This window comes from Maniola hyperantus, chromosome 6 (assembly GCF_902806685.2).
Source record: "Maniola hyperantus chromosome 6, iAphHyp1.2, whole genome shotgun sequence".
NCBI classification, from domain to species: Eukaryota; Metazoa; Arthropoda; class Insecta; order Lepidoptera; family Nymphalidae; genus Maniola; species Maniola hyperantus.
The window spans coordinates 1,701,775-1,729,650 of NC_048541.1; the positions used below are offsets into that span (position 1 = coordinate 1,701,775).

Below are 27,876 nucleotides of genomic sequence, written 5' to 3' on the forward strand. Positions count from 1 at the left end.
AACGAAAAGAGGTTCATTTCTTTTGTTACCCATGCCCTAGAAATTATTTCAAGACTACCCAGTTTTGATCTTACCGAGATAAAAAACTAAATATTAATACTAGTAGGAATGAAAGCTGAAAATAAAATATCAACTGCGCTCTGTGCTATATTTCTTTGGACTGAGTAACTATATTTAAATAATAATAACTAGTTATGTAAAACAAAATTAAAAATATGTGTAGTTTAATTTTGATTTTTGGAGCTTGGGTTCCGGCTTCGGGGCCGTCCTCGTGAATATAAAGAGTCCAAAAGCCCAGAAGTTCCAAAAATCAAATAAATAGAGTAGACCATAGAGATAAGTCCATTTAAGAGTCCATTTATATTGAGAATAGGTCCATTGAGAGTCCAAGATGGTCCAAGCAAAGAATTTGTGATTTGTATGTACTACTCAAAGAATTTCTAAGTACTACTTCGTAGTACAACTACTACGGTGTATTCCTATGTCGATGGGTCCAAGTCCAATATTTCCAATTTCCGTCAAATGTCTTCTTCTTATGTTGCTTTATGGCTTTCTAGTGAACCGTCAATGTCATTTTCACGTGGTGGTTGGTGCGATCTGTCAATGTCACTGTCAAAGCTATTGTGTTTGTGGTGTTTACGAGCGCGTGTTTTGGTATAAATTTTATTTTAGGTTGTTCATATAGGTACTTGAATAATTAGAGATGATTATAAATGAATAATTTGAAAACGCAAAAGTTGTATATACTCAATTGGCCATGAAGTTTAATTATAAGGTTTGTTTTTTCTGTACTTTATATCTTAATTAAGTTTAGTTTAAATAATAAATAAATAAATAAAATAAATAAAATGTTTTTATTTCGACCAACAGGGATCATATTGGTGTTAGTAATTACACGAAACTTAAACCTAATTGTTAGTAATTATTAATATTAGTGTTAGTAATTACACGAAACTTAAACCTATTTGTTAGTAAAAAATCTATAACTATTTAAATTAGGACAGGATCGATTTGCCAGCACGTGAATCATACAACAGTGATTCAAGTACTGGCAGTCGATCCTGTCAGAAAATACCTTCAGGAGGCCATAGTTTAGTGATTGTGTACAAGAGAATCGTTCCCATTTTGTGATTAGTAAAGTGAAGTGAACAAATAAAAGAAAATTCTACTTTATTGCCAAATAGATATGTTATTAATTTCTTTTTTCATTTCAGTTTCAAAATTTGCTGGGCACAGTCTATCGGAGAGGAGATATACTATTCACAAATGATGGGAATTGTGTGATCAGTCCTGTTGGCAATAAAATTACAGTATATAATCTTAAACAGTAAGTTTTCTCTAACTATTTACAAACTAGCAGCCCTCGGCTCCTCACAGGTAGCACTGATCTTCTATAGCTAGATCACAATTATCATCATATTATATAGCTTACTAGATGATACCCGCGACTCGTCCGCGTGGATTTAGGTTTTTTAAATTCTGCGGGAACTCTTTGATTTTCCCAGATAAAAAGTAGCATATGTCCTTCCCCGGGATGTAAGCTACCTCTGTACCAAATTTCATCAAAATCGGTTAAACTATTGGGCCGTGAAAAGCTAGCAGACAGACAGACACACTTTCGCATTTATAATATTAGTATGGATTTTCGCAAAATAATGATAAATTATAGGCTATAAATTTAGATAAACTCGCATACCCCTACCAGGTTAGCCCGCTTCCATCTTAGACTGCATCATCACTTACCACCAGGTGAGATTGCAGTAAGGGCTGGGCAAGGTTCTGTATATAAAAAAAGATAACTCCTCTTTCTATTGGTGAAAACCGTATGAATATCTGTACAGTAAGTTCTGGGATGAGCCGCTTGAGAGCAAGCACAAGTTTGTTGTGGGCTCTTCTCAGACCTGGGCGTGTTTGGAACCCTCGTTGTTTTAGTTTTAAGTACGTATTAACCGTCACCACTATAATATCATCTTACAAATTAACAGTTATGACCATCAGTAAGTGTAAAATTTGACCTGTTAATTATCTGAATAGATAATTAACAGGTCAAATATCTATTCAGATAATTAACAGGTTAATTATCTGAATAGATAATTTGAGTGAGTTTAAGTTTTGAGCACAAACTCAGCGCTGTGATGGACTATAATAATTTATATTGTGTACCACTTAAGGCAAGCATGCTCAATCTTAGCTGTATCATAACTTGCCCACAGATCTGATTGCAGCCAAGTGCTATAAATTTGAAAAAAAAAACGAATTTATGAAAAGAATTTATTTTGTTTATTCCCAGAAATAAAAGCAACACACTGCCAATCGAGAGTCATTTTAATTACACAGCAATTGATGTCTCGCCAAATGGATCACTTCTACTTGCAATTAATGAAAGTAAGGATTTTTTGTTATGTTATGTACATTAACATTGATATTCTATTGATTGAATTGTAAGAACGCGACCGCTGTAGGTATAATTTTACGAGCATGCTGTATAATTATTCGCACATATCTATCACCTTTAATCTTTCAATTATGTAACTATTTGATGCATTTCATTAAATACTAGGTTATTTAAAAATATTTAGCACGCATCATGACTTATATTAATGGTGTGATTGTAGTTAGTCCTTATGGACTAAACAAGAAATTCATTTAATTCTTGTTTATGGATTAAACAAGAATTAAATGAACAATGACAACGCTTTGTAGTTTCTAAAATAAATGGATTTGGTTTCCAATAAAAGAAGATGCGAACGTCGATTTGGGAAATAGAACGGTTCAGTGAAAACCAATTTTGTTTTTAAGGTATATAGTCTAAAATACAGAAAATACTTTCTTGTGGATCTTTGTATAAAATACGTAATGACACTTTGTATACAATATATAAATTGCGTAGGTACGTTTAAAAAGGTTATTTGTAAAAGATTCCATATACTTTGCTTTAGATCGCTTCTTTATGTAATAAGATTGCTACATAATAGCCCGCGATTTCTTCCGCATGGATTTGTTTTTCATAAATCCCGTAGGAACTTTGATTTTCCGGGATAAAAAATAGCTTATCCCACGCCCGTTCGGTACTTGCTCTTGGCGTTTTCCGTGGGCATTATGATGTGACGTCACATTCCAGTATTTCATAGAATCTCGCATACTAAGTGCGTGTTTTGACGATTGATAAAAAGTTACTGATTTGACTAGTTGTCAAATACCGTATAAGTCCCGCAAATTGCTAATGCGCGTGGCCGCCATTTTAGTGACGTCACCACAAGATTGAAGTTTCGAGCTGATGGTATATTTTTATTTCGGCTGACGTCAAAATGACCTCATTTCGATGTTAATGAGACATGGTTCCAGCGAAATAGCAATTTGCAGGACTTATATTGTGAAACATTGTTTTAGAGGGTGAAGCGCAAATGATAAGTCTGCTAACATGCACCGTCATACACAGATACAAGTTCAAGCAGCAAGTCAATGCAGTCAAGTTTAGCCCCGATGGAAATCTGTTTGCAGCATGCTGCGATGACACAGGTATGTAAGTGATACGGGCATGACGCATAACCAGTGTTTCCATATGTAAATCGAGAATTACCGTGTTCAAGGGTTAAAATTACAGTGTTTCTAGATTAAATTACGGTGGATTAGCTAAAAGAATACCGTGTAAATTACCGTGTCATTTTTAAAAGAAAAAACGTCACGAATTTGCTTTTTAATCAACTATTAATATTATTCTCCTAGCATAGCAATATCTTTTTCATATACGGATTTATAAATATTAATATTTTGTTAAATCTCATTAGTTTTACATTTTACTCCATCCTAATTGCTTGAATAAGGATGAAAATAGATTGCTGAGATTTGATGCTTAAACCGCGAGCAAGAGAAATGTTGCCATTACGAAATATGCTTAGGTGACTGAGATTCGTACTCGTATTACGCAGTCTAATATGAATTTTTAACGTGATTTTGTATTACGGTGACACGGTCAAGGTAATGGCCATATTACCTTGACGGTAGATTAGGGCTGAATTACGGTGCATCTACGGTAATTACCGTGTACATGGAAACACTGCGCATAACTGAGAGGTTCCTGCGGTAGTGGAGCGGGAGGGGTGTGATGACGTGACGCGAAAGCTCAGTGATTCGTCAACTTGTGACAATTGCCACCCCTCCCGCACCGCTCTACTACCGCAGATATGCGCTATACCTACTTTTGGTTATTTTTGGCGGTGCCTAGTGTGCTTAGCGGTATTTTAATGGTTCACACTACCACACCGGTTCGTGTGTGCATGTATGTGAGCGTCTGTGTGAGCGCGTGTTTTTCAGCGTGATGAAGTGATGTGGGAGATGTGGGACTTCATATTCTTTAAAACGAACCGGTCATGGGTGAGATTGATTTTTCTCTTTACTTGTGCTATAAGACATTGCCACCTGCCTCTCATGTTTCTAGGTCAACGGAAACGCGGAAAGTACCTTATAGGTTTTGATTTTCTTGACGGGTCTTGTCAAACAGACAGACAACGAAGCGACCCATTAAGGGTTCCTTTTTTTCTCTGGAGATACGGAACCCTAAAAAATATAATACATGCCTCCATTTTCATATTCATTTTCATTTTCATTTTTTCATTTTCATTTTTCATATTTTATTCTCATCATAATATATAATTTTTTCGACTTCCAGTATTCATAATGACGGCACCAAGTAGTTTCACGGGCGAGTTCCGTTCCTTCATAATGAAGCGCGTATTCAAAAAGGCACACGACCAAGTCACTTGCCTGGACTGGTCGACTTGCGGCAAGTTACTCGCCGCTGGCTCCAAGGACACCACGACCAAGATATACACCTCAGAGTACCTAGACAACATCAGCATGTATTCGTTAAGTGGACACACGGACAAGATCGTGGGTGTCTTCTTTGAACAGAGGAGTTTGGACCTTATCACTGTTAGCCGTAATGGTCAGGTTTGCTTGTGGGAGGCTAGTTTAGATTCGGAGGATCTGGTGACGTCAGCGGTGCAAATATCGCATCAGAAACGAAGGAAGCTCCAGAAGGAAGCGGAGTTGGAAGACGATGACGTCGATGAACGGAATGTTATTGAGAAGGATAAGGAATATGTGAGTGTTCTTGATTTTATTTTGCTTTGTCTGCGTGGATTTAGGTTTTAAGAAATCCCGGATTTTAGAAAAACACTTTGATTTTCAAGGTACCATAAAAAGTATTATATTATGTAGGATCTAGGATGCAAGCTATCTCTGTGACAAATAAATGATGTTCACGACTTCGTCCACATGGATTTAGGTTTTCCAAAAATCATGTGGGGATTTGCGTTATCTGCATGGGTCTAGGTTTTTAGAAAAACACTTTTTCCAGGATAAAAGTATTATATGTCCATCTCTGGGATGTAGACATGTGTCCGCTATAGCTTAACTTAACTGAAAACCGCTGCCGTGCCTATAGCGTACCGTAGCGGTATTTGTCGTAGCTAGCAACGGTTTTCAGTTATCATCTATAACCACCTGACAACGCAACACTGCCAACTGGCAACCGACAATGCATTGTTTGGTTTTTGGGTAACTAGAAACGCAATAATTATGCCTTCTCTTTCTTTCTTTCACTGAAAGCTGAGAAGGAGCGGTTATTGGCTACCGGCTTAGTAACTAAGAACTTGGTAAACCAAAACCGACCTTATCTCTATTACGCTAAGGCTTAACTGTACAAGTACTTGTCCATTACACTTTGATCTATCATTCTAAATACAGTTAGCCTTAGAGTAATAGAGATAAGGTCCTCTTTGGTTTATCAATCTTTATGAAATGTTTTTGGTTAACTGGACTGTGGCAAACTATTCGTGCAGGCGTCCACTATAGTTTGACCTATGTCAATGATCAAATTAAACTTTACTACTATGAACTTAAGGTTGTGATTACTTCACGATATTCATGAAAGTAAAATTGGTTTTATTTTAGTGAATATGCGCGCGCTAGCTATACAGACGGTATTGATACGGCAGCTAGCTTAGTTACTACTACGGAAACCGCTGCGCGTTGCGCATATTAAATTAGTTGAAACACAACTCTGATACTGATATTCGGCAACGGTTAACAATATCGGTATTGAAACTAAGTAACTGTTGATTAACCGTTGCCGTAAATAGCCAATAACGCCCCTCTTTACTGGGATGCAAGCTATCTCTATACCGAATAGAATATGATGTTCACAACTTCGTCCACATGAATTTAAGTTTTTAAAAACCCTTTAAAAAAAATTCACGTTATCTGTACCTATAGATTTAGGATTTTAGAAATCCCGGTTTTGAGAAAATCTTTGATTTTGCAGGATAAAAAGTATGTATCTATCTCTGATACACCTCCTCCAACGCACCTCTAACTTTTCGGAGCAATGTGCGTTTTAAGTAATTAAATATCACTAGCTTTAACGGTGAAGGAAAACATCGTGAGGAAACCTGCATGCCTGAAAGTTCTCCATAATGTTCTCAAAGGTGTGTGAAGTCTACCAATCCGCATATGGCCAGGCGTGGTAGACTATGGCCAAGAACCCTTCTCACTCTGAGAGGAGACCCTTGCTCTGTATTGAGCAAGCGATGAGTTGATCATGGTGATGATGATGATGATGATAATAATACAGGAAAGTGATCAGGACGCGAACATGGAATCGGAAAATGAGAAGAAGGATTCAAAAGTAGATGATAAGAGGCTGTTATATAAGAAGTTAGGACGACACTACATCGGCGACGCGATACGAAATGCGGACTACAAGTGTAGGGTGTCTGCGGCTGCCTACCATAAGAGTACTAAGATATTGGTTACAGGTATGTTATGTGCTAATTTTAATCACATTTCCATTGAAAAAAAACCGGCCAAGTGCGAGTCAGGCTCGCGTACCGAGGGTTCTGTACTACAGTCTTATTTTTTCGATATTTTCCACGATAATTCAAAAACTATGATGCATAAAAATCAATAAAAATCTGTTTTTGAATTCACAGCTAAAGCCCTTTCATATGATACCCCACTTAATATTATAGTTATCGCACTTCGAAAATTGAAAATATAAATTAATTATTAGTTCATGACCACAATTTAATTTTTTTTGTGTGATGTATAACCCTAAATTCACGGTTTTCAGATTTTTCCCCTAATGTCTGCTATAAGACCTACCTACCTGCCAAATTTCATGATTCTATAAGTCCACGGGAAGTACCCTGTAGGTTTCGTAACAGACCGACAGACAGACAGACAGACTATGCAATAATGTTGGATACAATTTTGACGACCTCCCTGGCGCAGTGGTCAGCGCTGTGGTCTTAATAGTGGGAGGTCCCGGGTTCGATTCCTGGCAGGGGTTTGGAATTTTATAATTTCTAAATTTCTGGTCTGGTCTGGTGGGAGGCTTCGGCCGTGGCTAGTTACCACCCTACCGGCAAAAGCCGTGCCGCCAAGCGATTTAGCGTTCCGGTACGATGCCGTGTAGAAACCAAAGGGGTATGGGTTTAATAAAAACTGCCATACCCCTTCCAGGTTAGCCCGCTATCATCTTAGACTGCATCATCACTTACCACCAGGTGAGATTGCAGTCAAGGGCTAACTTGTATCTGAATAAAAAAAAAAAAAACATAACGAAATTGTTGTTGTACTACTACTACAATAACAACTATGTGTAAACGAGGCGGGGAAAAATGGTGCGTTGCAACGCTAACTTTCTGCCGGAGCGGCAACAGTGCCCGTGAGGCAGTTGGCACCCAATACGGAAATTGCGGTGCCGTAACGCACCGGAAATGCATCGCGTGGTTTCAGTCTGAGTGTCGCCTCTTTACGTAGTAATGTTCTTTTTTTCATTCGTTTATTTGCAATCAACAGCGATACATACAATATAATTTTTCATAATAACAGACTGAAAATAAAGCCAAATAGGATTACAATTTTGTTTTACAGATTACATACTTAAATAGTTATTAATTATAAATTTACTAGCTGATGCCCGCGACTTCGTCTGCGTGGAATTAGGTTTTTTAAAAATCCCGTGGGAACTCTTTTATTTTACAGGATAAAAAGTAGCCTATGTCACTCTGCAGGTCTTTATCTATACCCATGCAAAAAATCACGTCAATCCGTTGCACCGTTGTGACGTGATTGAAGGACAAACCAACAAACAAACACACTTTCGCATTTATAATAAGGGTACTGATGAAAATATAAAAGTATTTATAGTTTATTAAAATACATTTATAGTATTCTATGATTTTAACCTGTGTCCATTGTCATAGGTTTCTCAACCGGCATATTTTTCCTGCACGAGATGCCGGACGTGAATCTCATCCACACGCTCAGTATATCGGAACACAGGATTAGCAGTATTGCAATGTCTGCGCAAGGGGACTGGATAGCGTTCGGCTGTCCCAACATTGGACAGCTGCTCGTTTGGGAGTGGCAGAGTAAGTATCTGGAATCCGGCATTTATTGCGATAATTTTATTCCATTCTCACTCCATTCCACATGTGTTCCCACTAGATTACGACAAGGGGTTGTGCAAGGGGTAGATCAACAAATTCCTGAAAACACGGCAAAGTATTGGGATTCCTCTGGTGCTGCAAATGTACCCGCCTGCTCATTTGCTCGCTATTTAAAAAAAAACATGTCTGATACAAGAAATTCTAACACCTTATGCAATGCTACAGGCCAATAAATTTATATATGTAAGTTTTGTAGTGAGTTTGATTGCTGCACTTTCTTCACTTAAGGGGACTCAGTTCGGTGCTTTCTTCATACAAACGTAGGAGGGAAATTACAACAATATTCGATATTGTACGCACAAAACTAAGAATTATATCGATTTATCTCGTCATTATCTAGGTTTATTGATATATAAAACATTGAAAAAATTATTAATTTAAAAGTTACGAGGCTCAAAAGATTCCTATTTTAACACTAAATTAATGACAACTTTGGATGTAAATAAATAAGATTAGGGATATGAAAATTCTAAAACAATTTATCATTAGACGTAGTTTATTTATTCATTACTTGAAATAACTTTACTTTGCAAACATAAATTCAGCAGGTTTTTCTCAAAAATACTCTTCCTAAACCCTTTTCGCGCGCTTGATTTCAGTGAAAATCATCGTGCCTCTCAACTTTCTCATACAATGTCAAGTGAAAAGCAAACATGTTACCCACGTGCGCTGCCAATTTCGGTCGAGCGTCCTGCGTCACCTTAATTGCGTAGTTAAAACAATAAAAGAAGGGTAATCGATAGACAACTTTCGATTTATACAGAGACGACTATCGTTTTTCAATACAGAGGAAATCCAGTCAATCCCTCATTCAAGTCCTCTCATTTCTCCTTTAGAGGTTTGTACACCTCATTTATTCCCAAGACATTAAATACCTTTCATTTTCTCATTAGATAGTATCATTCATAGAGGATGTGAAGTCTCTCAATCCGCACTTGCCCAGCGTGGTAAACTAAGGCCAAACCGTTCTCATTCTGAAAGGAGACCTGAGGGCCTAACATGCGCCCCGCGAGAAAATTTTGTCTACGCATTATCTCGTGTTTTTTCATACAAATAAGACGAGTAAATGCGTAGACAAAATTTTCTCGTGGTGCGCATATTAGGCGTGCTGGCTACGTATAGTGGGCCGGCAATGGGGCATTGGTAGGATGAATTTTCAGTCAAAAAGAATTAAAACTTGGAACAAGTCCCTAAAATTGATACATCTGTCACTCAGGTGAGCAATACGTGATGAAGCAGCAAGGCCACGCGCTAGACATGACGTGCCTCGCGTACTCGCCCGACGGCCTGTACATCGTGACGGGCGGGTACGACGGCAAGGTCAAGGTGTGGAACACGACCTCTGGCTTCTGCTTCGTGACCTTTGCGGAACACAAGTCCACCGTCACCAGTCTGGTGTTCAGCGCCAACAAGAAGTTCTTCGTTTCCTCGTCGTTGGATGGGACTGTGAGGTGTTATGATCTTACGAGGTAAGACTTAATGATTAATATTCCCCTTTCTCCGCCAACTTTTCGACCCTCCCTACCCCCCATGTAATGCGCCGTAACTTTTTCTGTAAACCCTCCAACGATACGTAACATCCAAGTGATCCTTTTTACCTAAAAGTCACAATTATGTTGCAAAAGGCCAAGGGACGTCCAGGAAAACACAAACGAAAAGACTTCTCCACTTAAAGAGACTTTAATTCCCTAGTTTCTTACTTAGATTTTTAAAAACAATGTTACGTAACGCATTGTTGGAACCTTCCCTCCCGCCTCTGTAATGCAATGTAACGTTTTACAAGTGTGTACGTTGCAGATATCGCAACTTCCGAACTCTGACGTCACCGAGTCTGGTGCAATTCGGATGCGTTGCGGTGGACTCGAGCAGCGAGCTGTGTGCCGCGGGAGGACAGGATGTGTTCGAGATATTCGTGTGGTCCATCAAGTTTGGCAAGCTGCTTGAGGTTAGAATGAACTCTTGTAAGGTCATGGTGAAGCTCAGCGAACTCTGACGTCACCGAGTCTAGTGCAATTCGGATGCGTTGCGGTGGACTCGAGCAGCGAGCTGTGTGCCGCGGGAGGACAGGATGTGTTCGAGATATTCGTGTGGTCCATCAAGTTTGGCAAGCTGCTTGAGGTTAGAATGAACTCTTGTAAGGTCATGGTGAAGCTCAGCGAACTCTGACGTCACCGAGTCTAGTGCAATTCGGATGCGTTGCGGTGGACTCGAGCAGCGAGCTGTGTGCCGCGGGAGGACAGGATGTGTTCGAGATATTCGTGTGGTCCATCAAGTTTGGCAAGCTGCTTGAGGTTAGAATGAACTCTTGTAAGGTCATGGTGAAGCTCAGCGAACTCTGACGTCACCGAGTCTAGTGCAATTCGGATGCGTTGCGGTGGACTCGAGCAGCGAGCTGTGTGCCGCGGGAGGACAGGATGTGTTCGAGATATTCGTGTGGTCCATCAAGTTTGGCAAGCTGCTTGAGGTTAGAATGAACTCTTGTAAGGTCATGGTGAAGCTCAGCGAACTCTGACGTCACCGAGTCTAGTGCAATTCGGATGCGTTGCGGTGGACTCGAGCAGCGAGCTGTGTGCCGCGGGAGGACAGGATGTGTTCGAGATATTCGTGTGGTCCATCAAGTTTGGCAAGCTGCTTGAGGTTAGACTAAACTGTTTATTAACTAATCGATAGTTAAAATAACCGTTATTGTCCTTTCCTGAATCTTGATAACTTAGGGGGGGCAGTAACCCTGCAGCATCAGGATTGAGGAGTTGGATCCAGAATTTTTTATGGGACCACCACGGAAGCATCCTCTAAATTGAGAACCACCTCCTTTTTGGAAGTCGGTTAAAAAGACGTGCACAAAGGACAACTTATTTCTACTATACTCGGATTTTTAATTAAACAACACGTTTTGACATTAGCTAATGTCAAATCGTAAAATAATGATACCATATTTAAGATGATAGTGATGTATGTGGTTCAGTTGTGTCATGTGAATGAGTCTATGAACCAGTTCCCGCTTCTCCATTTTAATTTGAGCTCACACAAGCAAAATAAAAAGGAAGCATTATAAAACTAGTAAATAATTACTAAAATAAAATAAGTATGCAGAGGTAGATAAAAAAAAGGGTTTTAGGACATGATTTACGTAAATATATATTTTATTGAGTAATTAGGTAGTCTTAGATATTATTAAGCAATTTACAGCAGATGATTGAGTTTTTTTATGACATTAACTCCGAACCATTGGCTCACAATGTTAGAAACCTTTCCTAAGTTATCCGTAGCTACTGTACCAATTCAGTAGGTGATTCTTTTTGCCCTCCGCACTATTTATTTTTCATAAAAATCTGGTAGCACTGTAAACGTCAAAAAATGTTGTTTAATAAAAAATTCGTCTATAGAGAGATGTCTTCCAACAGCTTTTTTATTTGGGAAAATTAAATTTTGATAACGTTAGTTTTAAACGAAACAAAAACCATTTTACTATTACTATACAATCAGTATCATATTTGTTAATCCACAGGTACTAGGAGGCCATGAAGCCCCAGTAGCAAGTCTGGCCTTCAGTCCGAACCTCTCCAGTTCTCGTCTCGCCTCAGCCTCGTGGGACAAGACCGTGCGACTCTGGAACTGCATTGAAACCAGCTCTGACTGTGATACCATACAGCTGACTGCGGACGCCTTGCAAGTCGCCTTCAGACCTGATGGTGAAGAGGTATATCACTTCTAAACTATTTCTCTTCTTTCTCTCTCTCTCTCTTTCTCTCTCTCTTTCTGTTTCTTTTATTATACTTCGTCCGCGTGGTTTAGGTTTTTAAAATCCCATGGGAACTCTTTGATTTTTCCGGGATAAAAAGTAGCCTATGTCACTCTTCAGTTCTTTAACTATACCCATGCAAAAAATCACGTCGATCCGTTGCTCCGTTGCGACGTGATTGAAGGACAAACCAACAAACAAACACTTTCACATTTATTATAACTTATAAGGGTACTGATTTCGACCGTTAAAGTTCTTATACGAGTAGGTATTCTCGTTATATCAATATTCTCGTTATTTTAGATCGCGGTATCGACGCTAGACGGCAACATATCGTTCTTCAACGTGATCACATCAGATCAGACGGGAAGCATCGAGGGCAGAAACGACCTGGGATCTGGCAGAGCGGATACAGACCTGGTCACTCCTGGAAAACTGCTGAAAACTAAGTCAGTAACTAAACTTAACTCAAAATAGCACTTTGATAATAATCTGTACCAGGGTTTACACTGATTGTCAAACATATTTGTGTTTTCTCTGTCTCTCACGCTCTATCTTGTAAGAGAGAGCGGTTACGCAATACATCCACGGCAACATATCGTTCTTCAACGTGATCACATCGGATCAGACGGGAAGCATCGAGGGCAGAAACGACCTGGGATCTGGCAGAGCGGATACAGACCTGGTCACTCCTGGAAAACTGCTGAAAACTAAGTCAGTAACTAAACTTAACTCAAAATAGGACTTTGATATTCCGTACCAGGGTTTACATTGATTGTCAAACATATTTGTGTTTTCTCTGTCTCTCACGCTCTATCTTGTAAGAGAGAGCGGTTACGCAATACATCCACGGCAACATATCGTTCTTCAACGTGATCACATCAGATCAGACGGGAAGCATCGAGGGCAGAAACGACCTGGGATCTGGCAGAGCGGATACAGACCTGGTCACTCCTGGAAAACTGCTGAAAACTAAGTCAGTAACTAAACTTAACTCAAAATAGGACTTTGATATTCCGTACCAGGGTTTACATTGATTGTCAAACATATTTGTGTTTTCTCTGTCTCTCACGCTCTATCTTGTAAGAGAGAGCGGTTACGCAATACATCCACGGCAACATATCGTTCTTCAACGTGATCACATCAGATCAGACGGGAAGCATCGAGGGCAGAAACGACCTGGGATCTGGCAGAGCGGATACAGACCTGGTCACTCCTGGAAAACTGCTGAAAACTAAGTCAGTAACTAAACTTAACTCAAAATAGCACTTTGATAATAATCTGTACCAGGGTTTACACTGATTGTCAAACATATTTGTGTTTTCTCTGTCTCTCACGCTCTATCTTGTAAGAGAGAGCGGTTACGCAATACATCCACGGCAACATATCGTTCTTCAACGTGATCACATCGGATCAGACGGGAAGCATCGAGGGCAGAAACGACCTGGGATCTGGCAGAGCGGATACAGACCTGGTCACTCCTGGAAAACTGCTGAAAACTAAGTCAGTAACTAAACTTAACTCAAAATAGGACTTTGATATTCCGTACCAGGGTTTACATTGATTGTCAAACATATTTGTGTTTTCTCTGTCTCTCACGCTCTATCTTGTAAGAGAGAGCGGTTACGCAATACATCCACGGCAACATATCGTTCTTCAACGTGATCACATCAGATCAGACGGGAAGCATCGAGGGCAGAAACGACCTGGGATCTGGCAGAGCGGATACAGACCTGGTCACTCCTGGAAAACTGCTGAAAACTAAGTCAGTAACTAAACTTAACTCAAAATAGGACTTTGATATTCCGTACCAGGGTTTACATTGATTGTCAAACATATTTGTGTTTTCTCTGTCTCTCACGCTCTATCTTGTAAGAGAGAGCGGTTACGCAATACATCCACGGCAACATATCGTTCTTCAACGTGATCACATCAGATCAGACGGGAAGCATCGAGGGCAGAAACGACCTGGGATCTGGCAGAGCGGACACGGACCTGGTCACTCCTGGAAAACTGCTGAAAACTAAGTCAGTAACTAAACTTAACTCAAAATAGGACTTTGATATTCCGTACCAGGGTTTACATTGATTGTCAAACATATTTGTGTTTTCTCTGTCTCTCACGCTCTATCTTGTAAGAGAGAGCGGTTACGCAATACATCCACGGCAACATATCGTTCTTCAACGTGATCACATCAGATCAGACGGGAAGCATCGAGGGCAGAAACGACCTGGGATCTGGCAGAGCGGATACAGACCTGGTCACTCCTGGAAAACTGCTGAAAACTAAGTCAGTAACTAAACTTAACTCAAAATAGGACTTTGATATTCCGTACCAGGGTTTACATTGATTGTCAAACATATTTGTGTTTTCTCTGTCTCTCACGCTCTATCTTGTAAGAGAGAGCGGTTACGCAATACATCCACGGCAACATATCGTTCTTCAACGTGATCACATCAGATCAGACGGGAAGCATCGAGGGCAGAAACGACCTGGGATCTGGCAGAGCGGACACGGACCTGGTCACTCCTGGAAAACTGCTGAAAACTAAGTCAGTAACTAAACTTAACTCAAAATAGGACTTTGATATTCCGTACCAGGGTTTACATTGATTGTCAAACATATTTGTGTTTTCTCTGTCTCTCACGCTCTATCTTGTAAGAGAGAGCGGTTACGCAATACATCCACGGCAACATATCGTTCTTCAACGTGATCACATCAGATCAGACGGGAAGCATCGAGGGCAGAAACGACCTGGGATCTGGCAGAGCGGACACGGACCTGGTCACTCCTGGAAAACTGCTGAAAACTAAGTCAGTATACTAAACTTTAGGTACTCAAAATTGGACTTTGAAAATCTGTACCAGGGTTGCAAAACAACAGTTTTTTGACGTGACACCAACTAACTTACACGAATTAAGTACCAGGAGAGCATAATAGCAAAAGACTCCGTTGAGGCTGGTTCAGGCACCATAGAATTTTTCATGAACTCTATGAGAGCATATAAAGCAATTTTAGTCCGCTTACACCAATCGTAAAGAAGAACTTTACGAGTAAGAGAAGTGAAAAGAAAGTTTTGTATCAGGAGCATGTATTTTCAGGGCGTTTACGACTATATGCTACTCAGCGGACGGTGCTGCCATCCTCGGCGCGGGCAACTCCAAACACGTGTGCTTGTACAGCGTCAAAGAATCCGTCCTTATCAAGAAGTTTGTGATCACGCAAAACAGATCTTTGGATGCTGTTAACGTAAGCCTATTTTTTTTTTACACTAGCTTATGGCTTACAATAGCTTTTTACAATAGCTTAAACCCATATTTTAACCCCTTACGGGTTGTATTTTTCTACATCCTTTCTTCGCGGATTTCTACGTCATAATAGCTATCTGCATGCCAAATTTCAGCCCAATCCGTCCTGTAGTTTAAGCTGTGTGTCGATAGATCAGTCATTCAGTCAGTCAGTCAGCAAAGTCAAATGATTTATTCAAAATAGGTAATAAATTACTCTTTTCGATTGTCAGTTGCTGGATTTGTAAGATATAGTGGTGATAATTATCACGCAAACTTAAAACTAAAGCTGCGAGGGTTCCAAACGCGCCCAGGTCTGAGAAGAGCCCACAACAAACTTAGCCGGGTATTCTTTTTATTATCACCACTTTACAAAATCATCAATTAAATTTAATCACCTTTTCCTTTTATATTTTAGATTATTATTAGGGCTCCGTACCCCAAAGGGTGCCAATAAAGGACCAACTAAGCTTCCGTTGTCCATCCGTCCGTCTGTCTGTCTGTCTGTCTGTCAACGGGCTGTATATTGTGAACCGTAATAGGTAGAGAGTTGGAATTTTCACAGAATGTGTGTATGTGTGTGCTATTGTTTCTCGTAAGTTTACGTAATTAATCATTATCACCCATCATTATCGTTAACAAATAATAAAAATTTGAAAATGGCCGGCATGATAAAAAAAAGTGTTATTTCTTGTAGGATGGTACGGAACCCTTCGTGTGGGAGTCAGACTCGCTCTTGGGCGATTTTCATAATCTTAATTGGCTAAAAAAGTAATAAAGTTTTCATCTCTCCTGTTCTATCTTTTTCAGGATTTCATAAACCGTCGCTTCCTAACGGAATTCGGCAATATGGCACTCGTCGAGAATAGGGAGGAGTTGGAAGGGGGTGACGTCAACGTGAGACTACCGGGAGTCAAGGCGGGAGACATGGCCGATAGGAGAGTTAAACCTGAGGTACGTATAAAAGGAAGGAGGGGGGTAAAGTGTAAGGGATGGATAGGCAAGATCATTAGTAGTTACAAAGTGGGGAAATCACCGATATATCGCGTGAGTCACGGATATATGGTCTGACAGAGTTCGGCAATATGGCACTCGTCGAGAATAGGGAGGAGTTGGAAGGGGGTGACGTCAACGTGAGACTACCGGGAGTCAAGGCGGGAGACATGGCCGATAGGAGAGTTAAACCTGAGGTACGTATAAAAGGAAGGAGGGGGGTAAAGTGTAAGGGATGGATAGGCAAGATCATTAGTAGTTACAAAGTGGGGAAATCACCGATATATCGCGTGAGTCACGGATATATGGTCTGACAGAGTTCGGCAATATGGCACTCGTCGAGAATAGGGAGGAGTTGGAAGGGGGTGACGTCAACGTGAGACTACCGGGAGTCAAGGCGGGAGACATGGCCGATAGGAGAGTTAAACCTGAGGTACGTATAAAAGGAAGGAGGGGGGTAAAGTGTAAGGGATGGATAGGCAAGATCATTAGTAGTTACAAAGTGGGGAAATCACCGATATATCGCGTGAGTCACGGATATATGGTCTGACAGAGTTCGGCAATATGGCACTCGTCGAGAATAGGGAGGAGTTGGAAGGGGGTGACGTCAACGTGAGACTACCGGGAGTCAAGGCGGGAGACATGGCCGATAGGAGAGTTAAACCTGAGGTACGTATAAAAGGAAGGAGGGGGGTAAAGTGTAAGGGATGGATAGGCAAGATCATTAGTAGTTACAAAGTGGGGAAATCACCGATATATCGCGTGAGTCACGGATATATGGTCTGACAGAGTTCGGCAATATGGCACTCGTCGAGAATAGGGAGGAGTTGGAAGGGGGTGACGTCAACGTGAGACTACCGGGAGTCAAGGCGGGAGACATGGCCGATAGGAGAGTTAAACCTGAGGTACGTATAAAAGGAAGGAGGGGGGTAAAGTGTAAGGGATGGATAGGCAAGATCATTAGTAGTTACAAAGTGGGGAAATCACCGATATATCGCGTGAGTCACGGATATATGGTCTGACAGAGTTCGGCAATATGGCACTCGTCGAGAATAGGGAGGAGTTGGAAGGGGGTGACGTCAACGTGAGACTACCGGGAGTCAAGGCGGGAGACATGGCCGATAGGAGAGTTAAACCTGAGGTACGTATAAAAGGAAGGAGGGGGGTAAAGTGTAAGGGATGGATAGGCAAGATCATTAGTAGTTACAAAGTGGGGAAATCACCGATATATCGCGTGAGTCACGGATATATGGTCTGACAGAGTTCGGCAATATGGCACTCGTCGAGAATAGGGAGGAGTTGGAAGGGGGTGACGTCAACGTGAGACTACCGGGAGTCAAGGCGGGAGACATGGCCGATAGGAGAGTTAAACCTGAGGTACGTATAAAAGGAAGGAGGGGGGTAAAGTGTAAGGGATGGATAGGCAAGATCATTAGTAGTTACAAAGTGGGGAAATCACCGATATATCGCGTGAGTCACGGATATATGGTCTGACAGAGTTCGGCAATATGGCACTCGTCGAGAATAGGGAGGAGTTGGAAGGGGGTGACGTCAACGTGAGACTGCTGGGAGTGATGGCGGGATACATGAATAGAATAGAATAGAATAGAATGTTTTTTTATTCATGTAAACTTTTTACAAGTGTTTATGAATAGTCAGGTAGTTTTAATTTACATGGCAGATAGGAGAGTTAAACCTGAGGTACGTATGAAACGAAGGAGGGGAGGTAAAGGGTAAGAGATGGATAGGTAAGATCATTAGTGGTTACAAAGTGGGATTGAGTAACAAACATCCACACTTTCACATTTATTATATTATTAGGATTAGCAAGATATTTACTGAGATAAATAGCCATTTGTACACATACACCCGCCATCCTAAAACCTACCGCATTCCTAAAAGGCCGGCAACGCATCGGCGGCTCCTCTGGTGCTGCAAATGTTCATGGGCGGCGGTAATCACTTAACATCAGGTGACCCGCCTGCTCGTTTGCTCGCTATATCTATAAAAAAAAACCTGTTTGCACACGATAATCGAGGAATAAATCCAAAACTGTTTTATAATAGCCTCGAGCCTCAATAGCTCTACCGGTATAGGAGTGGACTGAAAACCGAAAGGTCGACGGTTCAAACCCCGCCCGTTGCACTATTGTCGTACCTACTCCTAGCACAAGCTTCATGCTTAGTTGGAGAGGTAAAGGGAATATTAGTCATTTAACATGGCTAATATTATAAATACTATCTGTCCCGGCTTACTCACGTGTGTAGTCGACGTTAGTAAGCCGGGACCCATCCGGGGTCCTTTTTCAAGGGAGTCCGTCCGCGCACGCGCCGCGGTTTTGACTGCGGGACGCACGTGAGCCCGTAGTACACGCAGCACACGCGGCACGTGCGTCCCGCAGTCAAAACCGCGGCGCGTGCGCGGACGGACTCCCTTGAAAAAGGACCCCGGATGGGTTCGAAACTAGTCGGGCTAACGTCGACTACACACGTGAGTAAGCCGGGACAGATAGTATTTATAATGGAAATCACTCACGGTAGTTTTAACGCTAAAATGGCTAATATTCTTAAAAAAAAAACTAATAACTTTGAATGAAAAAAAAAAAAAAAAAATGAACATATAGGATGTTTTCCCAGGTGCGAGTGCACTGTGTCCGGTTCTCCCCGACGGGCGAGAGCTTCGGTGTCGCTGCGACGGAAGGTCTTCTGCTGTACAGCCAAAACGCCGGCTTGGATGGAACCTTCAGGTTTGTGTTCGTTCCCATGTACAGAACTATACTCTATACTCTATTTAGAGAGTAGTATAGGACTCTCTCTGTTACGTGCGATCCCATACAAATGATAAAGACAAAAAACTCAGAGGGTGTTAACCATTTTGAGTGACCAACCAATCACAAACGAACCTATGTTTTCTGCATTATGTTTTAATAATAATAATAATACTAGGTTTATTTATTTTTATGTATGTAAGTATATTACAACTCTTTTGGCTTTGATATGTATCTATTTTGTACACGGGCGTGAGAGCAAATAATATATGATAATCTATATATATAAAAGGAAAAGGTGACTGACTGACTGACTGACTGACTGACTGACTGACTGACTGACTGACTGACTGACTGACTGACTGACTGATCTATCAACGCACAGCTCAAACTACTGGACGGATCGGGCTGAAATTCGGCATGCAGATAGCTATTATGACGTAGGCATCCGCTAAGAAAGGATTTTTGAAAATTCAACTCCTAAGGGGGTGAAATAGGGGTTTGAAATTGTGTAGTCCACGCGGACGAAGTCGCGAGCATAAGCTAGTAATAATAAAAACCTTTTATTCAGCCAAATTTACAAATAGGTAGAAAACGGTAGGGTGCCGTAGTCCCTGGGGAACCAAGGAGCCGACCAGTGTCTATGCTCCCTGGTTCCACAAGAACTAATGATTTAGAAGGTTTTCAAAAACATTCTAAATCATTGGTTTGTTTGTGATTGCTTGGTCTTTCAAAATGGTTAACGCCCAGTGACTTTTCCAGTGGTCTTTCAAAATGGTTAACGCCCAGTGACTTTTCCAGTGGTCTTTCAAAATGGTTAACGCTCAGTTGTCTTTGTCATTTGTATGGGAACACGTAACAGAGATAGTCCTATACTAACTTCTCTCCATGCATAGAGCTGATGCCCGCGACTTGGTCCGCGTATTTAGGTTTTATAATCTCGTAGGAATTACAATTTTCCGAGATAAAGAGTAAAATGACGTCACATGGTCTGGCTACCACATGCTATAAGTCCCGCAAATTGCTAATGCGTGTGGCCGCCATTTTAGTAACGTCGGCACTAGACTGAAATTTCGAGCTGATGGTATATTTATATTTTGGCTGACGTCATTTTGATGTTAATGAGATATGGTTCCAGCGCAATAGCAATTTGCGGGATTTATATCTGAAATAGGCCCGCTGTAGGAAGGAAGCAAAAATTACGCTATTTAAAGCTTACTGTCAAACCTTCTACACGGGGGGCCTGTGGACTAACTACACTCAAAAGGCACTCGACACGCTGAGGGTGCAATACAACAATGGTTTCAGGATACTGTTGGGCTTGCCGCGGTTTTGTTCGGCGTCAGGCATGTTTGCAGAAGCATGAACGGATGATTTCTATGCCATAATAAGGAAAAGGACGTCATCCATCCTGGCAAGGCTGCGTTCGAGCTCCAACAGTATCCTGAATATGATGGCGGGAAAGCTGGATACGCCAATTCTCCAGCATTTCATTCAAGTTCTCGTCCGGTAAATACGCAGAGTATTGACCGGACGAGGGCTTGAGAGTGATCCCAAAGTCTAATTGTTTGCGCCCTATTATGATAGCTGTTGTAAAAATAAAATAATAATAAAATGTTTATACTAACATAGTTTTTAAGCATTATACTAACAAAATATACTAACATAGTTTTTTAAGCATTATATGTGTACTAACAAAATATGGGTCTTTGTTGCCTTATTAAATAAAGAATTAAATTAAATTAAATTAAATTAAATAGGTTTCTACCACAAAACCCAGCAATTTTATATTTCCGTTTTTCCCGGTCAGGCCCTATCGATTAGAGACTGGTTCAACCCCACTAGCGGTCAGACGGCTGTTGGGGGAGAAATCCTGGGGCCCCGCGCTGATAGGAGCCTTGCAGCTGAACGAACATGACGTCATTCAACAGTGCGTAGAGGCCGTTCCGCCAGCTGACAGTGAGTATATACAAAACGTTAATAGTAGATTTTTCCCCATGGGGGTAATGTAATGTCTTACGTCACGGGCTGATAAATCCCACGCGTAACAAGGGATTCTAGAGTAACTTCCAAGCGTAGCGAGGGTGTTGCATCTAGAATTCTGAGTGAAGGGCGGGGTTAAGGGGCGCCCAAGACTAACAGCCGCACTCAGAGCCGCTTAATCCTTACTTAAGGCATTCCTTATCCATACTAATTAATACCTTAAGTAACGATTAAGCGACTCTGAGTGCGGCAGTTAGACATCATTACCCCAAGTTTAATACTCTACTTTTCACCCCTTGCGAGACAATAAAATAAAAATCTTTGTATGCTTAAATAGGTACCTGTTTGTCTGTATTTAAAACCTTGTTATCTGTCTTTAAAAGTTTCTAGTAGCAAATCGTTTATTACACTTTGATCAATAATAGTTTTTTTAATATATTTAGATACAAGTTAGTCCTTGTCTGGAATCTCCCCTGGTGGTAAGTGATAATGCAGTCTAAGATGGAAACTTTTTATGAAACCCTTCTCTTTGGTTTTACACGGTATCGTAACGGAATGCTAATTCGCTTGGCTGCATAGCTTTGCCGGTAGGCTGGTAACTAACCACGGCCGAAGCCTCTCACCAAACCCGACCAGAGAAAATTTAGACATTATAAAATTCCAAATCTTCCCTAACCCGCGACCTCCCACTAATAATGCCACAGGGCTCACCACTGCGCCAGGGAGGTCGTCAAATTTTAATGATGTGTTTCAGTCGAACTAACAGTAGCAAGCTTAGAAGAGGACTATACACACCGCCTTCTGAGCTCCATAGCTCGTCTTCTAGAAGATAGCAGACATTTGGAGCACCTTCTGTTGTGGGTCAAGAGTATTGTGACGGCGAAGAAGAAGTTCCCTCAAAGCGTACTTCTGGCGTTGGAGAAAGTTCTTACCGTGAAATACTCGCAGCTTAGCAAAATGTAAGTAATTTTTGTGAAATTCCAGGAATAGTGGCTACACCTTGATTAAAGATGGCGGCCCTAAAGCAGCTGTTCTGTTTGGCGGCCATTTTAAACACCGACGAAAGTAACGCAAACGTTACTACATAGTTCAAGGTAGGTTATAAGATCTTCTGAGCTCGATAGCGCGTCTTCTAGAAGACAGCAGACATTAAGAGCACCTTCTGGTGTGGGTCAAGAGTATCGTGACGGCGAAGAAGAAGTTTCCTCAAAGCGTACTTCTGGCGTTGGAGAAAGTTCTTACCGTGAAATATTTGCAGCTTAGCAAAATGTAAGTCATTTTTGTGAAATTCCAGGAATAGTGGCTACACCTCGATTAAAGATGGCGGCAGCAGCTGTTCTGTTTGGCGACTGAATTAATTTATTACTGAACTAGATGATGCCTGCGACTTCGTCTGCGTGGATTTAGATTTTTTTTAAATCCCGTGGGGACTCTTTGAATTTCCGGGATAAAATGTAGCCTATGTCCTTCTTTGGGATGTATGCTAACTCTGTATCAAATTTCATCAAAATCGGTTAAACTGCCGGCCCGTGAAAAGCTAGCAGACAGACAGACAGACACACTTTCGCATTTATAATATTAAGTATGGATGGATTTGTGATTACATAATTCGTCACGCGCTATGATAACGCTCACACTGTTTTTGGATAAGGTCAAGTGTATGATAAAATTGATAACGCACTCAGAGGAAAATACTGAGGATAATACTAATCTATGGGCAGTTCGTAAAACCGATAGACGTCGGGGTCCCAAGGTGCTGGAATGGCGACCTCGTACTTTTTTTTTTTTTTTTTTTTTTTTTTTTTTTTTTTTCGTAGGAGGGGAAAATCCTCATGGACATAGTGCCGGACTCCTACCGACTAAAAAACCCCTCCTTTCTTCAAGCAATAACGTTCCCGCCTTGTTGGCCTAGTACTGGAAGACGCAATGTTGGAAGGTCCCCCATGGTGGACGGACGACATCAGACGAGTCGCAGGGAGCTGCTGGATTCTGGCGGCGCAAGACCGTGGCGTGTGAAAGTCCCTACAAGAGACCTATGTCCAGCAGTGGATGTCTATCGGTTGATGATGATGATGATGATGAATACTAATCTATAGATGAGGGAGTAAATAATAAATCTTTTCTAAACAAGGCGTGTGAAAGTCCTATGTATCTATATATAACTAGCTTATGCCCGCGATTTAGTCCGCGTGGACTACACAAATTTCAAACCCCTAAGGGGGATACCCCTAGGGGTTGAATTTTCAAAAATCCTTCCTTAGCGGACGTCTACGTCATAATACCTATCTGCATGCCAAATTTCAGCCCGATCCGTCTGTTACATTCAAAGCAACATCAAATAAGTAAATTCTCGGCATAATGTGTTAATCCGTACCCTTATATAAATGCGAAAGTGTGTTTGTTTGTTGGTCTGTTGGTTTGTCCTTCAATCACGTCGCAACGGTGCAACGGATTGACGTGATTTTTTGCATGGGTATAGATAAAGACCTGGAGAGTGACATAGGCTACTTTTTATCCCGTAAAATCAAAGAGTTCCCACGGGATTTTTAAAAAATTAATTCCACGCGGACGAAGTCGCGGGCGTCAGCTAGTTTCTAGATAACGTCACGGCGATCCATCAAACCTATCGCAGACCATGACGATAATCGCTTCGCACCTGTACCGTACGATTATGTAAAGCGAATAGTCATACGAATTACAAAAACCGGCCAAGTGCGAGTTAGACTAGCACACGATGGGTTCCGTACTATTGTATAAGAAATACACTTTAATTTTTTTGTGATGCACCTACCCTTAAATTCACTGTTTTCTGATTTTCCCTTTACTTGTGTCAGAGTGAACTAGAGTACGAGAACTCTCGGTTTGATCCTGAATCGACGATTTGTCAAATGTTAGGCTAGTAGCTGATGCCCGCGACTTCGTACGCGTGGATTTATGTTTTTAAAAATCCCGTGGGACCTTGATTTTCCGGGATAAAAAGTAGCCTATGTCCCTCTCCAGGTCTTAAACTATACCCATGCAAAAAATCACGTGGATCCGTTGCTCCGTTGCGACGTGATCGAAGGACAAACCAACAAACACACTTTCACATAACAATAGGGGTAATGATATAATAGGGGTGATGGTGACGTTAAATCAAAGAAAAATAGGGCTACTTTATGGCTGCCTGCGTCAAATGTACTAACATTTGACGCCTGCCAGTGACGTCGAAGCCTCGGAATTTCTCTCTGTGAATTGTCGTGAACTATGCTTGTGCTAAAGCCTATAAGACATTGATTGCCAATTTTCATGATTCTAGGTCAACGGGAAGTACACTATTAGTAGGTTTTGATTCCCTTGACGGGTCTTGACAGACAGACAGACAGATAACCAAGTAATCCTATAAGGGTTCCTTTTTCCTTTTTAGGTACGGAACCCTAAAAAAACGTTTTGACCCTGACCGACTCATGCCTGTCGCGTCTAAATGATAGATAACCGTCCTTCATGGATATTAGTATGATAAGTATTGACTATTAATATTAGTGGTGCGAGCCTAGTGGTTCAGACTTCGACCTCGTATTCGGGGGTCGGGGATTCGATGGCACCTCTAACTTTTCGTCTCGGTGTTATGTGTGTTGCTTAAACGGTGAAGAAAAACATCATCAGGAAACCTGCTTGCCTGTTAGCGTGATTGAAAGACAAACAAACGCAACGCACTTTCGCATTAATTACAAGATGGGTAGTGTTATAATGTATATCTTGTTAGATACAGCAACGTTTTATACAAAATTTCGGATAAGAAACGAGGAAGCATATAGCTTCGTACGTGTCCGTGGAATTTCAACTACGTGCGGATGCAGGCCTTGTCGAAGTCTTGCGGTACGATGGTAGAAATATGAAGGAGGAACCAGGTTGAAAGTTCTTGGTTTACGCCGATGTGCCAAACTTTGAACTACCACAATTTGTACCTGCGTTGGTTGGTGTAATAGGAAAATAACCACTTGAACAGTTGGGAAACTTTTATGATATTGGTTTCGAACAAGTGCAATTCAGCTCAGCTGTACCTCCCTCGGGTTCGAGTGGGTTGTTCGAACTAAGTTGAAGCAGTATTTGAGTATTGAGTATTTGAGAACGACTACGAGTTACAATGTACAAACGAAACTTTGGTACCTACGAGTATGTAGTTACCAAAGTTTCCTTCAGTCAGTACAATGGCGATTGCGTGTGTTATAAGTCCCACAAAGTAACACGCGTGGCCGCCATTTTAATGACGTCAGCACTAGACTGAAGTTTCGAGCTGTTATATTTTTACTTTAATATACGTCAAATGATGTCAAAATGACGTCATTTCGATGTCAACGAGAAATGGTGCAGCGCAATAGTTTGCGGGACTTATACACGTGCAAACAGTATGCTTAGTACGATATTTTATGTCTTACCAATATTGATAGTATTCGAGTGTTGAAACACTTTAGCGCTATAGTAAACTGCATCTTAACGTGCCTTGTTTTAAAGCTCAAGTTTGTCTACACATCTACAGCCAGCGCTCCAAGCGAAAACGTTGCGAAATTAAAATCAATGGTATTGAATTTTTGACTTCAATTCAAGGATCTTACGATCCATTTTACTTTGATGTTATTGTGTTTCGACTCTCAAATACTATCAACGTTGGCGAGACGTAAAATCTTATACTAAGCGTACAGACCTTCACAGTTTTCTTGAACCTATATTTGGTTGTTCCAGATGCGACTTCAACAAGTACACAATCCGCTGTATAAAGTCAGTGGGCGAGCTCTCTCCGAAGCAAGAAGACGTGGCCATGGACTCGGAAAATTCGAGCGGACGTGGCACCTTCTCTGACGAGGATACCGACTGAATAAATGATTAATTTTACTTAAAGTTGGCTTTTATTGCTGGGAAACTCTAATAGCCTAGTATTACTAAGCGATAACTGATAACCTATAGTGGTTGTTTTTTTATTTAAAAAAGTTTAAGGCTAAGTTTAGATGGACTTACTTTACTTCAAAATCGGTTCAGTAGTTCCAGAGATTACCTACTGAGATTGCTCCTTAGAAACAAACTTACAAACTTTACCTCTTTATAATATTACTAGACGATGCCCGCGACTTCGTCCGCGTGGATTTAGGTTTTTAAAAATCCCGTGGGAACTCTTTGATTTTCCGGGATAAAAAGTAGCCTATGTCCTTCCCCGGGATGCAAGCTATCGCTGTACCAAGTTTCGGTCAAAATCGGTTGAACGGATGGGCTGTGAAAGGCTAGCAGACTGACAGACACACTTTCGCATTTATAATATTAGTATGGAATTATGGATAATATGTTATTAGTCATTTAGTAGGTAAGCTCGGTATGCAATTGCGTGGATTTATTACCAGATATCAACAGATAGACGCCCACCGCCTGACATATGTCTCTTGTAGGGACGTCCACTCGCCACGTGACACGCCGCCCGAATCCAGCGGCTCCCTGCGACTAGTAACTAGTTTGATGTCGTCTTTCCCCTAGCAGGGGGTTTTCCAACAGTGCGAGGTCGTCATTCTAGCACATTGGGACTCCAACGTCTATCGGTTTTTCGAATTATACTAGTAGGTACCTACGTGACAGGTTGAAATGGCAGTCGGGGAAGGAACCCCACACACCCGCACTAACCCGGTGCGGGTGACGTGGGAGTGCGGGGCTTCTCCCCGCCTCATAGCCCGATTGCCATCTCAACCTGTCGCGGACTATATATATTTTTTTAAATTTATTTGACAACTTAAAACTATCGTTACAGGCTAACCAAATGCGATAGCTAAGTTAACTTAAATTATTTATATCTACTTATTATTAGGTAGGTACATACTTTTTTTTTCTATGTACCTACAACTAACTGACTGACTTAAACTTAAATAACTTTATATAAAACTTAACAAAAACGTTGTGGCCCTTATGAACTCGCCCAGTGAGCAGCTGAACAGGTCGATGTGTTCAGCGACCGAGTTGAGCGTGCAAGTCGCGCGAGTGAGCGGCGCCCGCTGCAGATGGCAAGTACGTGCGCGTTGTTGCACCAGTTGTGTTATATGTTAATTATGTTGCCACTTCAGCTTAGCAGCGTATTTGCATATATATTATTGCGCTTAAAATAAATATGCTAATGTAATGAGGGTCAAATCGATTCATGCATTTATAATAATTGATAACGACATAACCTGAACTCCGCCAGATTTAGATTGTCTACGGTCGAAACTGAAGCTACAGTGTATTACAATAAAGCTTTATTTTCCTAAACAAGAGAAGTAGGCTAAGTTTCTTTTACTGCTCATTTTTGGAGGCTCTCCAAAAATTGCTACTGTCATTTAGCGCAGTAAGTTCAACAACCCTACACTTATTGAAAGTTCATGAGATTATCATCATCATCATCATGATCAAGCCATCGCCGGCACACTACTGAGCACGGGTCTCCTCTCAGAATGAGAAGGGTTTGGCCACACCCTTGAGAACATTATGAAGAACTCTCAGGGAGGTTTCCTCACGATGTTTTTCCTTCACCGTTAAAGCAGATGATGCTTAAACGCACATAACTCTATGAAAAGTTAGAGTTGCGTGCCCGGG

The 27,876-nt window shown here is 41.1% G+C and overlaps 1 protein-coding gene across 1 annotated transcript; it reads left to right on the plus strand.

Annotated features, from left to right (window-relative positions):
- Positions 1-611: 611 nt before the first annotated feature.
- Positions 612-26,166, plus strand: LOC117983262 (periodic tryptophan protein 2 homolog). The gene is made up of 17 exons (XM_034969750.2): positions 612-775; positions 1,215-1,327; positions 2,291-2,385; positions 3,391-3,519; positions 4,670-5,103; positions 6,635-6,818; positions 8,271-8,438; positions 9,733-9,985; positions 10,314-10,461; positions 12,025-12,216; positions 12,562-12,707; positions 15,360-15,507; positions 16,356-16,499; positions 19,175-19,284; positions 21,116-21,264; positions 22,043-22,247; positions 26,011-26,166. Exons 1-17 carry the CDS (start codon positions 758-760, stop codon positions 26,141-26,143), a joined length of 2,769 nt encoding a protein of 922 aa, XP_034825641.1. The 5' UTR covers positions 612-757; the 3' UTR covers positions 26,144-26,166.
- The last annotated feature ends 1,710 nt before the right edge of the window (positions 26,167-27,876 follow it).

What these genes read in the sequence shown, in the direction of transcription:
- LOC117983262 (XM_034969750.2), top strand. An exon ending in AGGTGTTATGATCTTACGAG is followed by an intron (nt 9,986 to 10,313) that starts GTAAGACTTAAT and finishes TGTACGTTGCAG; the next exon opens with ATATCGCAACTTCCGAACTC. An exon ending in GGAAAACTGCTGAAAACTAA is followed by an intron (nt 12,708 to 15,359) that starts GTCAGTAACTAA and finishes ATGTATTTTCAG; the next exon opens with GGCGTTTACGACTATATGCT.